This window comes from Muntiacus reevesi, chromosome 18 (genome assembly GCF_963930625.1).
Source record: "Muntiacus reevesi chromosome 18, mMunRee1.1, whole genome shotgun sequence".
Classification (NCBI taxonomy): Eukaryota; Metazoa; Chordata; class Mammalia; order Artiodactyla; family Cervidae; genus Muntiacus; species Muntiacus reevesi.
Genome location: NC_089266.1, coordinates 27,510,855 through 27,525,820, shown reverse-complemented (window position 1 = coordinate 27,525,820; position 14,966 = coordinate 27,510,855). Strand labels below are relative to the sequence as shown.

Below are 14,966 nucleotides of genomic sequence, written 5' to 3'. Positions count from 1 at the left end.
TGACACCCTTATCTGCAGAAATGCCACAGAAGCTCCCATGGGAGTTGTCGCTGTCGTAGACATGTTGAGAAGCATGTTTTGTATGCTGGCCCTAAGCTGGACGTGGTGATTCAGAGGACAGGCTGGGGCTGGGGGCCATTAGCGGGAAGTGTGGTTCACGGAGTTGATGAATGTGATCGAGTATGGCACAGGTCAGAGCTCAACTCCCAGCACGTCCCTGGGCTCTTCACTGCACATGGCTGCCCCACCCAGCTCCGCCCCCTGGGGACGGGAGACTGACCCGCCTTGAGTGGGTTCCACCCCTGGGTTTCTAAGGAACTGAGGACTGCACCCGCACCCCCGGTCAAGGCTTGAGAGCCTTGCTTGATTTCTCAGCTTAAGAGTTGCCAGAAAAATATGTACTTAGGAAGCACAGCATCTGGGCAGTTGGTGAATCTCTGGCCTCAGAAGCAGAGGGGTCTGCAGGCTCAGGGTCGCTCCCTGCAGGGCCCACTCACGCTGCCTGGGCTTCTTCCTGTCTCGCTCTGAAGTCAGAGGGAGGGGGTTGAAGTCCCAGGAGCACAGGTGGCCGAGATGTTCCCTAACCACCCTGTGTTTTACTGATGATGAGACAAGGGCCACCATTCACCCAACAAACACTCTGTGCCAGGCAGATGATACAGAGATGGGGAAGAAATGGCCCCTCATCTGGAGGAACCATCACGAAACAGGGACAGATGGCCAAATACTTGTGATGGGGTACATACTGAAGACACAGGCGGGGGCCATGGCGAGGGTACTGGACATGCTCTCACTGGGTCTTGAGGGATGAATAGGAGTTTGAGGGACAGAGGGTATTTCAAAAGGCATTTGAAAAGGTTCAGAATATGCTATTTGTGGGTGGGAGTGGCAGGAAGAATGGCAGGTAAGACCAGTGGAGGGGAATCCATCAGGGATGTTGGGCTGGGTGGGGAGGCATGGGTACTGGTGTGGCAGGAAGTGAGGCTTGGGAGCCAGCCCCTTCCTGGGGGCACTGGGACACTTGGCAGAGTTTTGAGTAGGGGGATGATGGAGGCACCACCAGAGTAGACTTGCTATGAGAGGAGGGACCTGGCAGTGAGGCAGTGAGAGCAGGAGGAGCACTGGGGCCAGTGAGGCCCCCCCAGCTGTGAGGGTCTGCTTTCATGGAGGGGGCTGGTGCCGGACCTCAGCCCACTCCATTGGCAGCTGAGCAGGACCCAAGCAGGACTCTAGTCCATCCTGCCCTCCACCCCACACATACACAGACAGCATTTCAGTGGACAGAGCCTCACAGTCAGATGTGCTTAAGAAACGTCCTCTGGTCCAGCCACTCCTCAAGGCTTTGGGGCTGGTGGGGTCTCTCTCAGGCTGCAGCCTGTCCTTCCTAGGGGCTTCCACACCTTGGCAGGTGCCACCTGGTTGGGGGGAAGCTAGCCAAAAGGGTGGCAGCTTACAGGGTGCCCTGCTGTGGCCCATCCAGTCAGGGTCCTGTGTCCAGCCTTGCTCCCCATGGTTGCTGAGGGGTCTTGGCCATCCTCTGTCTATCCTGCACCTGTGCTTCCGTGGCCCTGGCCTGGGCCAGTGCGCCCAGCATTCCTGTAACCATGAACCTCTGGTTCTTGGCTCAGCCTTTCTCCTATCTTGGGTGGTCAACTGAGTCTGGCTTTTCCCTGGGCCCTGCCAATTGACAGACAGAGGAGACCACATGGGAGGGACATGCCTACATCTGAGCTCCAAGACGTTCCCGAATTTTTCGCAGCCATGCTCAGCAGCATGGGGGGCTGAGCAGTGCTGGGAGTGGTCACCTGTGGAGTGTCTGCAGGGCTGGGTGGCCTGAGACAAACTTTTTCCAAAAGAATGAACTGTGTCTCCGAGAGAAATGAAGTGCAGACACCATTGCAGGTGATATTATGGGAAAGACCAGAACCCCCATGGTCCTGACTTTCTTCCCAGTTTGAGGCTTATTTTTATTGTGAATTGCATGTGAACTAAAGAGCCTCTTGATGAGCGTGAAAGAGGAGAGGGAAAAAGTTGGCTTAAAGCTCAACATTCAAAAAACTAAGATCATGGCATCTGGTCCCATCGCTTCATGGCAAATAGATGGTGAAACAATGGAAACAGTGAGAGACTTTATCTTCTTGGGTTCCAAAATCGCTGCAGGTGGTGACTGCAGCCATGATATTAAAAGACACTTGCTCCCTGGAAGAAAAGCTATGACCAACCTAGACAGCATATTAAAAAGCACAGACATTACTTTGCCAACAAAAGTCCGTCTTGTCAAGGCTGTTGTTTTTCCAGTAGTCATGTACAGGCTGAGAGTTCGACTATAAAGCAAGCTGAGCGCCAAAGAATTGATACTTTTGAACTGTGGTGTTGGAGAAGACTTTTGAGAATCCCTTGGACTGCAAGGAGATCCAACCAGTCCATCCTAAAGGAAATCAGTCCTGAATATTCATTGCAAGGACTGATGCTGAAGCTGAAACTCCAATACTTTGGCCACCTGATGCAAAGAACTGACTCATTGGAAAAGACCCTGATGCTGGGAAAGATTGAAGACGAGAGGAGAAGGGGACAACAGAGGATGAGATATGGCATCACTGACGTGATGGACATGAGTTTGAGTAAGCTCCAGGAGTTGGTGATGGACAGGGAAGCCTGGTGTGCTGCAGTCCATGTGGTCACAAAGAGTCAGACATGACTGAGCAACTGAACTGAACTGAACTGAACTGCATGTGGAGAGGTACCATGGATCTCTAAAAAGAAAAAACAGAGAGTGATGCAGTGACTTAGCACTCAGAATGTCAGTGGTGTCTCATCCTTTTTAAAGAAAGAACTCAGTGCTGGAAGCATCTGGCTGTCTCCTGCTTGTCCCCAGAGGCGGGTGGGGGGGCGGATCTCAGTTCTGTCCCCAGGGATGTCTGGGCCGTGTCTGGAGCCGTTTTTGGTTGTCATAGCTGCGGAGGGCTACCAGCGTGGAGTGGGTGGGGGCCACAAAGAGTGAGTGGCCAGAGGGTGGACAGGGAGAAGGTGGGGGAGACCCGGCCCAGGCACAGGAGGGGTGCTCAGCTGTGTTGTGGTAGTTCCTGAAAATACAGAAGGGCTCTGGGGCGCTGCAGCTTCCTTATCCATTTGACGTGTGTTTGAAAACAAGGCAAGTTGGCACAGACCTGGTCTGTTTAAATTCCCTAGTTGCTTTGGGAATGGTGCATCTGGTTTTCCCAAACTCCTGTGATGCACACATGTTCCATGCGTGCCAATGGGAGCAGCCATGAGCACAAGTGTATGTTCCCGTGCTGGTGCCTGGAGTTGGGGACCCCCCACCAACACTTAGGAGCGCAGCGGGTGGGAAAACCACTGCTGCTCATTTCATCTGGTTCTCAGATGCTGAGCATCCTCACATGGGTGTCGGCCCCTTGGGTTGGCTCTAAACACCCCTGCAGGGTCCTGGTTACCCCAGTGGGGTCGCTGCTCCACCAGGTGCTGGACGCTCACCTTCAGAGTCACTGATTTCCTCCCTGGCTTCCGCTGTGGCCTGACCGCCCTCCAACAGGCACAACACGGCTGACTGGGTTTTGCTTTTTATCTTCAGATTTATGAGATTGCACTGTAGTAACTTTTGCCGGACTTGGACGCACCCGAGCCTGCCGGCCTGTTCCCGGAGGGTAACTTTGTTTCTGAGCTCTGGGCTTGTCTTCTCTCTGGTGTTGGCCAGGCGGGGCCGGGTGGGGCAGGCCCATCTCCCACTGACGCCACTCTGTCCCTTCAGGCAGACCTCTGCATTATGACCCGGCTGCTCGGCTACGTGGACCTCTCGGAACCCCACTTTGTGGCTGCCGTCCTTGCCATTGTCTTCAATCCACTCTTCTGGAATGTGGTAAGTGCACCCAGAGTGGGCTGCATGGACGGACAGGTGGATGGATGGACAGACTGGCGGCTCTTCCCTCCCCGTCTGTCTCTGGTCAGCGTGGGAGCATCCTCCTGTTTCCCTGCCAAGGTCGGCACCCGGGGAGGACGCCACTCCCCTTGGGGTCCTGCCACATTTGGCTTTAGCAGACAGCCCAGGGCAGCCCTGTGTGCCTGGTGGGGCCCCGCTCTTCCGGTGGATGAGTTGGAAGGTCTTGGCTGGGGTTTGCTCCCCTCCTGCTACCTGCACAACAAAGCCATCTTCTTGTTAATCTCCCACCCCAGCATCAAATGTGCTCCATAGCCATGGTCACTTTTCCCAAATGAGGTTTCCCTCAGAGTGGTCTGCAGCCCCTGGGCTGAAGGGTACTGGGGAGCAGGAAGGAACCCACAGCAAGTGAACCTGGTGGCAGACCCGTGCCAGGTCATCTGTGGGTGCGGGGCCTTGCGGGGGCTGGGTGGGAGGTGGACGAAGGGCAGTGGGCTCTGGGCCATCCCTCTGCCAGCCCTTCTGGGAGGCGCCCCTCCCCGGCAGGATGAGGGGAAGCTTTTTGGGACCTCTGGTCTGCTGTCTGCAGCAGCATCTTGGGGGTGGGGGAGAGGCCACCCCCGAGGCACCAGCTGGCAGAGCTGTGGACGCCTTATGCTCACCTCCAGGACGTCGGCACACGCTGTTCCAAGCTTTCTTCATCTCAGGTGGCCGCTCGGTCCCTGGGGCAGAACAGGACATATTTGCATTTGGTTGACGAGTTAGATCTTCTCTTCATCTGGTGGGAGCAGGGTGGGGGCGGGGCTGCTCATCACAAAGAGGCCGCGGTCAATGTGCCGTCCCTCCCGACAGACAGAGTGGTCTCCTTGAGGGGAGGGACACGCCCTGGTCAACATGTCGTCCCTCCCGACAGACACATTGGTCTCCTTGAGGGGAGGGACACGCGCCCTGAGCAACATGCCGTCCCTCCGTCCTGACAGACTGGTCTCCTTGAGGGGAAGGACTTGTGTCCTTTTCCACACGCCCTGCTGGTTCCCGTGACACATGACCACTGGCTGGGTAGTCCAGAACAGCAGGGACACTCTCCCCCAGCTCTAGGGGCCAAAAGCCTGAGACCAGTGAGCAGTTACACAGAAGCTGGCGTCCGGAGTTGTCCCGGAGGCAGGCAGCCAGCAGGGTCGGGGCTCCTTGGCTGGGCTGAGCTTTGGGAAGAGCCAGGTGGGGGTGGGTGGGGAGGTGGACAGGCCGGCAGTCCCGAGGAAGGACCCTTAGTGCTGGCCTGCACCCTAGTTGTGTCTCAGGCAGCGGTGAGATGTGTGTGAGAGGTGCACACGTGACTGTACATGCGTGTGCACATGTGAGCACGGGGAGCTGGGCTGGACGTGGACAGGCTGTCTGACACTCTTGCTCCCGTCTGGCTCAGAGTCTGACTCCGAGGGCACGGCTGTGCACCCACTGGGCTCCACGCCGAGCTGGATTTTTGCAGAGCTGTGGGGTGTCTGGCCTCGGCTCCCAGTGGGGACGGTCAGCCCAGTGTCACCAGGACCCACGCTCGCTCCTCTGGCCTGGATGTGCCATAGCATGTATGTGCATGTGCTTCTTAGGACGTGGACATGTGTGCTCAGATGCAAGCAGCCCTGCCTGCCCCATGGCCCGAGCCCTGAAGGGAGAGCTGTGTGGGGCTGCGGGCAGTGGCCGGGCTAACTTTAGAGTCTAGGGGTCTGAGCAGGGTGGTGATAAAGCATACATGGTGACTGGTACATATGGTACCACTTAGCTTGCCAGGTGCCCAGACCATGTGGTGGGCAAGGGAGCGAGGAGGGAGTCCCAGCGAGACCGCACCTGATTGGGCTGCTTCTCCTCCCGGGTCCTGATACTCCAGGGGTGCAGCCCGAGTTCCTCTCAGTCCTGCTGGGGTGTAGGGGTAGACGAAACCCCTCCCCTGGGGTGCTTCACCACTGGAGGTGGTGGCGGGCAGCGGGCGGCATTTGCATTCGAGCTTGCGTTGATTTGGCAGGACAGGTGTGGGGGGCTGGTGGGTTATCTCTGGGGTCCCTGCTGCATGGAGGGGTGGTTTGCTGACACACACCCCCCGGGTCTCCTCGTGTGGCCCCCACCCCCCCGCCTTTGCAGGGGCTGCTTCCTCTGAGAAGGGCCTACCCTTTCCCACCAGCCCTCCCTGAGCCCTGGCCCCAGCAGACGTCTGTGGGCCCTGATTCTCGTGAGTTTGTTTCACCCCCTCCCTTAGACTGAGGGCTCCTGGGAGCTGAGGGCAGGGCCTGGCCCAGTAAGTTATTGTGGGTGAGCCCTGAGTGGCCTGGAGGCCAGAGGCCAGGCAGTTTCTCCATTGGGGGCAAGTGGTAGGTCCTCCCGCTGACCTACAGTGCCAACCTGGCTGTGTCGTTGGCTTTGTCCCATTCCCTGGTCCTCCTCTGAGGCCATCTGAGATTCAGGAAAAATGTCCAAGGGGTGGAGTTTGTCTCTATTTACTGCCCACTTGCTCTGGCCTGGGCCTCAGCTGTCTCATCTGAGGTCTGGAGGGTGTTGGGGCAAGCGGTGGCCTTTGTCCAGTTTGCTTCTAGGGGTGGCCGCCAGGCGGTGTGGGGAGGGGAATGGGTGTGAAGGGTCTGGAAGCCCAGGCCACACTCGGCCAGGAGGAGCAGCTGTGGGAGCCCGTTCCTGCTGCGTTTCCTCTGATCCTGCCTCCTAGCCCTGCCCTGGTTCCCTGAGCCTCAGGGGGGCTAGGGTGGGAGGCGGTCAAACACCAGCCCGAAGACCCTGGGACTCGATGCCCAGGGCGCCTCAGGGAAGGGTTAGGGTTAGGGTTAGGGAGATGCCTTGGGAGATGATGAGCTGGGGGAGTCACCCTGGGGCTGGGCCTGTCCTCGCTGCCTCTGGGACCTGCCCCACTCGGGGCAGACCCACCCTTGTGCCCGGTGGGGACGGAGGTGAATCTGCCCACCCTCAGCTCTCCCTGCCCTCTCTCAGGGTGTCAGGCACGAGCACTGCTTAGTGTTGGGGAGCGTGGGAGGAAGGGGTGCAGGCAGAGTTCCCCTACCCAGTCCCTCTGCTCTTGGCTCTGTAGAATCCAGCCTTGTCCTGCAGGTCTTGGGCGAGGTGGCGGGTGGGGGTCAGCCAGCTGCTCTCAATGTCTCCACCAGCCTTGGGTGGGGGGCCAGGGGACTGCACTGCAGCGAGGGGGGCAGGACAGAGACTAGGGGCACTGGGGGCTGGTGCACTCACTGATGGCCGTCCTGGGACTAAGCATTGTTGTCACCACCTCCCAAATGGATTTGATGTGCAGACTCCGGGTGGAGGGGGATGGGCAGGTCCACCCAGGTTTTTTCAGAAGTGGCAGCTAAGGACCAGAGAGGTCGCTTGACCTGCCCAGGTCACACAGCTGTGAGAGCAGAGCCGAGCCTGACAGCCGGGGCTCCTGCCCCTGTGCGTTACCCCCTCCTCCCCGGGCCCCCTCCTCCCCGGGCCCCCCTCCTCCCTGGGTCCCCCTCCAGGAGGGCCTGCCCGGTGTAGACACAGCCCTGAGTGGCAGGCTGGCTGGCCCAGCTGGGGCAGGACCAGGGGCCCTGCTGGCAGGAAGGCACTCCTGGTCCCTGTCGGGGGTCCAGCCTTGCAGCCCCACCCCCTGCAGCCTAGGGTGCGCCTGCCGGGCTGGTGTGCACCCCACCCTGACAGTGTGTGGGCTCTCTGTGGGGCGACCTTGAGAGGCAGCCACCTGGGAGGGGTGCCAGGGGGAGGAAGGCTCCGGTGACCTTGGGCCCATCCTTGGCTGCTTGGCCCCAGAAGCCAAGTGCAGCTGTGCCCCTACCCCCTAAGTCCTCCCTGCCTATCTCGCCAGCCCGGGGAGGGGCGTGGGCCTCTGAGCACACTGGCCTGTCCTGCTGCTGAGGCCTCCTGACCTGGACCTGGGTGGGAATTTTGGCTTCTCTGAGCCAGATTTTGGTTTTCTTATCTGTAAAACAGGCACAGTCGTCAGGGTCTCGAGGTTGGACTAGAAGTTCGCTTGCAGCTGGCTGGCAGCTGCCACCCCTCCTCCTGTCCGGCCGCCTGGCCTCTCCTGGTCACTCTTCATGGCCGGGCTGCCCAGGTGATGGTGCCATCCTGCAGTGACAGGGCTCCACTTTTGGCTCAGCTCTCTCCATTGTCAGCCACACCTGGATGCCTCATCAGTGCCTCTGGAGCCCGTAGCAGGAGGCTTGTAGGCAGGGTGGGAAGCGTGAAAAGGTCGGCCCTGACTGTGAGGCTGCTGCCAAGGGAGCGGCCAGGTCTCACAGGTCAGCTGGTGGCGGAGGTGAAGGGTCCTGACTGCCTGAAACTGTCTCCTTGTACTGACAGCCAGACACCTGCACCAGGCGTGGGGAGAGGGGAGGTGTGGTCGAAAGCACCAGGTTGCTCAGCTGGCAGGACCATGACCTCCCTGAGGCGGCCCCATGGATGCAACAGGCAGGGGAAGGGCCTTGCTGGGAGCACCTCGGGGTCCCTCCAAAATGAACCCCGATGGCCGAGGGAGGGCGTTCTAGTGAGGGCTCAGCCCTCCCGCAGCTGAGCCCTGACAGCAGTCTGGTGGCCGGGTTTCGGGCAGAGCGCACTGGCCGGGTCTTCCCATCTGGAGGGAGTTGGAGCTCTGACCCTGGTTTTCTGGCCCAGGTCTGAGCGTGGCTGCAGGGCATCTCAGCACTTGGTTCGAGGACATGGCGGGGACCTCACAGCCTTTTTATCCCCCTTCCTGCCAGGCACCTTCATGTCTGAAATTGTGCAAATGGTGATTGGGGGGCTGGGACCCTGAAGGCTGTGACACACGGGCAAGCAGCCCACCACCCGGCGGGCAGAGCAGCGTGTCCAGAAGACATTGTTCCTGATGCAGATTTGACACCTTCGTGGGTCAGCGCTGACCCCCCCTTCCCCAGGAGCTCGGAAAGTCAGGTGTGAGATCCAATGGCCTAATTTTAGACCTTGGGTGTGCGTGTCAGAACAGCAGGAGAATTAGAGAGGGAACAAGGACAGCCTGGCCTCACCCCCTGTTAGCTGTGAAGCCAGCATGTTCCCTGTGGTGGGGGAGTGGACAGGAGCAGAACTTCTCTCTCGGGGCCCCTCCTGGGCGGAGCGCAATGGAGACACAGGGAGGGACTGGCCAGCGGGTGGGCCATGGCCTCCATTGCTGGAGGGCAAGTTACAGGTGGATGAGGCAGGTTTGGCCAGCACCTTCTGGGAGGACCCTGCTTTGGGCAATACTTGCCCGAACTGGTCAGAGAAGCACTTAGATCGCCCTGGCCCTGCTCTCCTTGGGAGCGCAAGGACTCAAGAGGCTGGGGTGCAGGGGAGTGGGGGGACAGTCTGGGAAGCGGGCCCTGGGCTCATCCAGTAGTTCTGACCCCTCACCTGCTGACATGTCTGCTACCCGCATCTCCCTCCTGGCCTGCCTCTCACCTGCTGTCTGGGGTTCCTTAGAATCGTGTGTGAAGTGCAGCCATGTCCACTGGAAGCAGTAGTCATCGTTCCCTGGGGTGGGGTGGGGGGGTCACCATGGAAAAGCGCATGACCCCCGTCTCCTTGGCCTTGAAGATGTAGGATCTGTCAGCTCCAGCTCCCTGGGGTCCCTGCTATCTGCCCTTCCCCCAGGGAGAGGAGGGTCTCTTTTTTTGGTCTCTCTGAATTTAATATGTTGAAAGTTTAAATGTTGGCCATGCATGTGCATGGCCCACGGCCCATGGTCTGCAGATGGTGGACGGTGAGAATGGCCATCTGTCCCCTGCCCCCAGCCCTGGGCGTGCTCTGCGTCAAAGCTTGGGTGCACTGAGACGCCTCCTGCTCCCGTGGCAGGCCCAGTAGGCCCCTCTTCCTTTCCTTCAGAAAATCGGGGGACGCTGACCTCAGAGCAGTCGTGGGAACTGGCCTGTGTTGGGGTTTCCTAAGTGTTGGGCCCTGCTCCCAATGACCCCTTGGCAGGGACTTTCACCTTCAGAGGCCTCTTTGCTCTCTCAGCCCCTCATGGGGACGTGCTGTCCTCAGCTCACTGGGGTCTACCAGCAGATGAGTGCCTGGTCTCAGACTTGGCCCATAAACAGCCCTAGAGCAAACGTGCTTATCTGCTTATGTCCAGGATCCACTTTGGAACCTGGCAGCTCCAGGTCCTGGGGCGGCGATGGGGGAGATGGCCGGGAGGCCCAGGCCCTGTGTCCCGAGGCTGAGTGGAGGCCGATCGGCCAGGTGGCTCGTGCGTGATCCTTGACCCCCAGGTGCGGCAGGAGTCCCTGAGCCCCTCGGAAGGCCATGCAGGCTCTTCCTGGAGAGAGCGCGCTGCAGGAGGGACCACACTGTTCTGTATTCTGTCTCGTCTGTCCTTGGGACACAGAGCCGTGATCACTGCCCCCTGCCCAGGTCCCAGGCATGTTTCTGCCCTGCTGGAGGGGGAAGATTAGCCCAGAACACGGTATTTTGACCCAGGCTGTACCCAGCGAGGAGAGACTGTCCCCAGTCACAGCTCTGTGAAGGGGATCGGGTTTCCGTCAGGATGAAGCCTCTCTGTGCTTCTCTGCTGGGGGTGGGGTGGGCGGGGGGAGCCGCTGCTGCGTCTCCACAGCCTCTGGGAGGACTCAGGCCCAGGTGGTCCATGGCTGTGACCAGGACGTGCCGTCTCACAGCGCTCAGGCCCAGTGGAAAAACACAGCTTCTGCCCAAGGAAGGGGTGGATTTTCTCAGCTGTGGTTTTAACAAGTGGGCAGGGGGTCAGGGGGCGACAGCCTCGTGGGGAGGGGGACAGTAGCCGGACATGGGGACCCCCCATTCTGTCTCTGCCACTTTAACAGAAACTTACGCAGGTCCAAAGTAAAAGGCCAGGCTGCGGTCCCTGCAGAGCTGGGCCCAGCGCCGGGTCAGGGGTACCTCTGGACACGTCATAGATTGGGCACGTGGGAGGCCAGTGCCACCTCTACATCCACTGCCTGATGGGCCTCCCGCCTGTCTTCGAGGCCTGTGTCCACACCTTTGGCCACTGACCGTGGGGCCTCTGGGCCTCTGTGGACCATGGGCATGATGACTCCTCGTCCTTCTCAATGCCTCTTGAATCTTCCACCATGGGTCCCCCTCCCGCCGAAGCTCCTGGCCTCGTACCTGCTCCCCATTGGACACAGGCAGCTCCCGAGTCTGGTCTGCGGACGGCAGGTCCTGATCCGCTGCGGTCCCTGTGAGGTCGGGTGGTGCTGGTGGGGTGGTGCCGATGAGCCTGGCCATCATGGGTTCCCCAGCTTGGCCCCTATGTTTGCTCTTCTGACCTTCGGGGCCTGGGGTAGGAATTTCCCTCTGTCTCTGGCTCTCTGCTCTGCTCTGTCCTCTGGATGTGTGATGTCCCTTGTTGCTGAGACTGCCTGGCCCTCCTAGGACCTCTGGCTCTTCCTGATAAAGACACCTTACCTGCCAAATACCATGTCCGAGGTGTAGAGCAGAACCCCGGCCCACTCTGTCCACCCTGCACGGAGGCCGGCACATGGCCTGGCCAGCTGGATGGGGCTCGCTGGTCTGGGCAGGACAGCGCCCCAGAGCGTGGCAGGCTACCTGCTCCTGCTGCAGGACCCTTTTCTCTGCACTGTGTGGGCTTCCTTTTCAGCCCTTAGGCCTCCAGTGAGGGTCACCTACCAAGGAGGCCTCCCCTTGCCCTCCAGGCCAAATTATTTTTCCTCCCAGCACCTATTCTCTGGTGATCACATCCTTGGCATGCCTGCCCACACTGGAGGCCCCAAGGGCAGAGACCATGCTGCCCTGGTCTCCTCAGTGCCCAGCAGCTGCTGGGAGCCTGGGCTGCAGTGAGGGGAGCCAGGCCTGACCTGGGCTGCTCTGTAAACACTTGTCTCTGGTGCCCCTGGGTGCTGGATTAACTGTCCTGAGTCTCTGCTCCAAGGAGGTCAGGCCCCGCTATCAGCACCTGCAACAGGAGGGGTGCTCAGCTCCAGCCCTTGAGGAACCACGGGCTCCCCCAGCCTTCAGGGGGTCACCAGGCTCAGCCCTCAAGATCACATAGACTTGTGCGGAGTCCCAGCCCCCAGCCACCTCATTTCTGTCCTTTAAAAGGAGAACACAGTGCCCAGTGGCCAGGGCCGGGCTTAGGCATGCCCCAGGTCAGTGCTGCAGCAGCTGTGAGAGCCCAGGCACGCCTGTAGGTGCAGGAGCCCGGCAGTTTTCAGGAACTCTGGGACTTGGTAGAGGCCCCGGGTCATAAGTCACGGGCTACAGCCCTCCCCTGGGATGGCAGTCCCTCTTTCCCTTTTACCCAGCTGAACCCTAGGGGTGACCACAGTGGCATTGATTCCCACCCCACCCGGGGTGAACAGTGGGGTCCCCCTCCCTGGGCTCACTTGGTTCCCAGCATCTTCGTGCTGGTCCCCGGCCAGAGGCTGGTGGCCATCTCTAGCCTGGCCATGCGCACACAGCCTCACCTGCTTCTCAAAAAGTCCCGCTGCACCTGCCGGGGCCCCAGCTCATTTGAACGAGTGCTCAGTGAATTGGTGGGTTCCAGGCTGCTGGGCGGTACCGGCCCTTGGGCTCCTGCCGTGACCGGACTGAGTGATACACTCTCGCCAACACCGTCACTGCCCTCCGTCCCCCTCGTGGCTCCGACTGGGAACCCGCACATGCAGAGGCTACCAAGGATGTGGGCTCTTAGCAGGTTGGGGATTCAGCCTGTGTCCACACCCAGGATGCCCAGGAGGCTCAGGGAAGCCAAAGTGGCTCCTCGTGGCTCCCAGGCTGCTTGCGGGGGATGGGGGTTGCCTCTGGAAAGACTCCGGGGTTCAGAAGATGCCACGGGGGCGGGCAAGGTACAGAATGTGGGCCCAGGGACAGAGGGGACAGGGCAGAGACGCCTGAGGATGGGAGGCAGAAGGAACATTGCTTTTAATTAGCAAAATTTACATCCTCGGAACAGAGAGCAGCGTGCGTCACCTGGGTCCCAGGACACCTTGCACAGTTGCCGTCCCCACGTCTCCAAAGCTGAGGACGTCTCCTGCCTCAACACAGCCTCATTATTAGGAGAGGGAACATCGTGAGCAAAGTTTGGAAGCAAAAGCAGGGCTTGTTCTGTGTTCTGGAACGAGTAGCTGAGTCACAGCTCACCCCGGAGACGGGGGACGGGAGAGGCCGTCCAGACCCTGCAGTGGGGAGTCTGCACACGGCGAGGCCGGGACCCAGGTCACAGGACGAGGTGGAGAAGCTGCTCAAGAAGAGCCTCTCTTGTGGCTGACAGCATGCAAAGGGTGGGGGCAGCCCCTCCAGGTGGCAGAAATGGGCAGGAAGCCGTGGTGTCTGGGCAGATGGATGTCAGGGACACGGGGATGGCAGCCTCTTGCATGGGCTGAGGTGCCTAGAGTTGACCCACCTGGCTGGGCTCTGTTCTTGGTGGTTCTGGCCGGCCTGCCTGAAGTACCCAGGACCAGTCAGGCTCTGCAGGGTGGGGCTGTTAGGGGGCCCAGCGACCCGCCGCCATCGGGAAGCTGGGATGCCATGGCCCTCATGACTGGGAAATGCCTGTTGGGGCCAAGGCCCTGGGGCCAGGATGGCTCAGGAAGGAGCTCAGGGTTGTCACCTCCACCACCAGTGCGCCTGTCCTCGCTCCCACCAGCATTTCTAGCTCCCATGATGGAAACACTGAAGGCTTCCACGGAGCAGTGGGGTGGTGGGGTACAAAGAGCCTGCGTCCCCACCCCTCCCCCTTCCCTGGATTCACATGGGCAAATTCCTGGTCTGATGGGAGAGGGCTGTTGGGCCCCCAGCCTGCCCCCCAGGAAGTGGGGCTCAGAACCAGCAAATCAGGGGTGGGGGATGCTTGGGGAAGGGATAGCCAGGAGGCCCAGGGGCTTAGTGGTTAGAAACAGGCTCTGGGTTCAAGGGTGGGCTTTCCCACTTCCCAGCTGTGTGGCTTTGGGTGAGTCACTTAACCTCTCTGTGCCTCTGCTCCCTTATGTGTTGACTGAAGCACTTTTCTGGTGGGCGGTGGCAGGGACTGAGATGGTCCCCAGCGGGTGCTGCTCACAGCTGGTGCTGTGTTCTGTGAGAGGTGCTGACTTCTCCCGGGAAGGCATTCCTGGGACCCATCAAAGGGGGAACTCCATCTGCGAGCTTGTTGATACAAGGGCCTGACCGCTACTAGGATCCCCTGGAGACTGCCATGCGTGGTCAAGCTCAGGGGTCCAGGAAAGCAGGAGCTTGGTTTTGCTGTCTGCCTCCAGCCATTCTCTGACCCCGGCCGGCCCCAGGGGTGTGCGATGCCATGACTGCTTCTAGGACAGCAACCTTTAGGGGTCATCCCATGGGTGGAGAGAGCTCACACACCAGCTAGGGCCCGAGGAGTCGAGTGTCAGCAGGGCAGTGAGTGTGCCCCAAGGGGCCCAGAGCTGGCTATCTATGGAGGAGCTGAGTCAGGGGCCAACAATTTCCAGGCCCCCACCTGTCCTGGAACAGCACAACGCTCCTCCACAACCCCAGGCGTCTGGTGGAAGTGCAGACTCTGACTCAGTGGCCACCCTACTATTCTGGGGACTGCGCTGGGTTTGAGGAACCACTTAGAGGCAGTGGGAGGCCAGCCTCAGAGGGGAGGCAGCCAGGAGGAGCAGCACCCTGTCCCCAAGCCTTCCTGGCATCAGGACCCCCAGACGGGGCTGCGTCCCCGACGGACGGCACCACCAGGCCAGCCCGGAGGCCTCGACCTGTGCCCCCGATGACCTCAGGAAAGTGAGGGCTCCAGGCCCAGCTCGTCCTGCTCACACCCGGTGCCAGAGGGGGTGCCATCCTGGTTGGAAGGTTCAGGCCATGCTCCTGTCTGTCTTCCTCGAAAGACAGTCCCACCAAGCGTGAGGCCCTGCCTTGGCCAGCTCACTCGGGGAGGCTGGTGGTGGCCAAGAGACAGGCCCCTCCCAGCCCGATGCCTGGCCAGGTGCATCCTGGAAGTGAGCCGGGATGAGGGCCCTGGCGGGGTGAGTGCCCTGCGTGGCCTGAACTGGCCACCTCTCTCCCAGCCAGGCCTCCTCAGGCTGTGTCACCTCGGTCCATGGAGACCTGCCTCTCTTCT

The 14,966-nt window shown here is 60.2% G+C and overlaps 1 protein-coding gene across 3 annotated transcripts in view; it reads left to right on the top strand.

The window, feature by feature from the left end:
- PEMT (phosphatidylethanolamine N-methyltransferase) overlaps positions 1 to 14,966 on the top strand; it is a 34,639-nt gene that overhangs the window by 6,171 nt on the left and 13,502 nt on the right. For 2 of the 3 annotated variants that reach the window (XM_065909565.1, XM_065909563.1), the window contains exon 2: positions 3,767 to 3,874. In XM_065909565.1, the coding sequence (XP_065765637.1) occupies positions 3,782 to 3,874 (93 nt within the window). In that variant the 5' untranslated portion in view covers positions 3,767 to 3,781. Of the gene's footprint in view, positions 1 to 3,589; positions 3,663 to 3,766; positions 3,875 to 14,966 lie in introns of all 3 variants that reach the window. The other variant, XM_065909564.1, reaches the window with a different exon arrangement.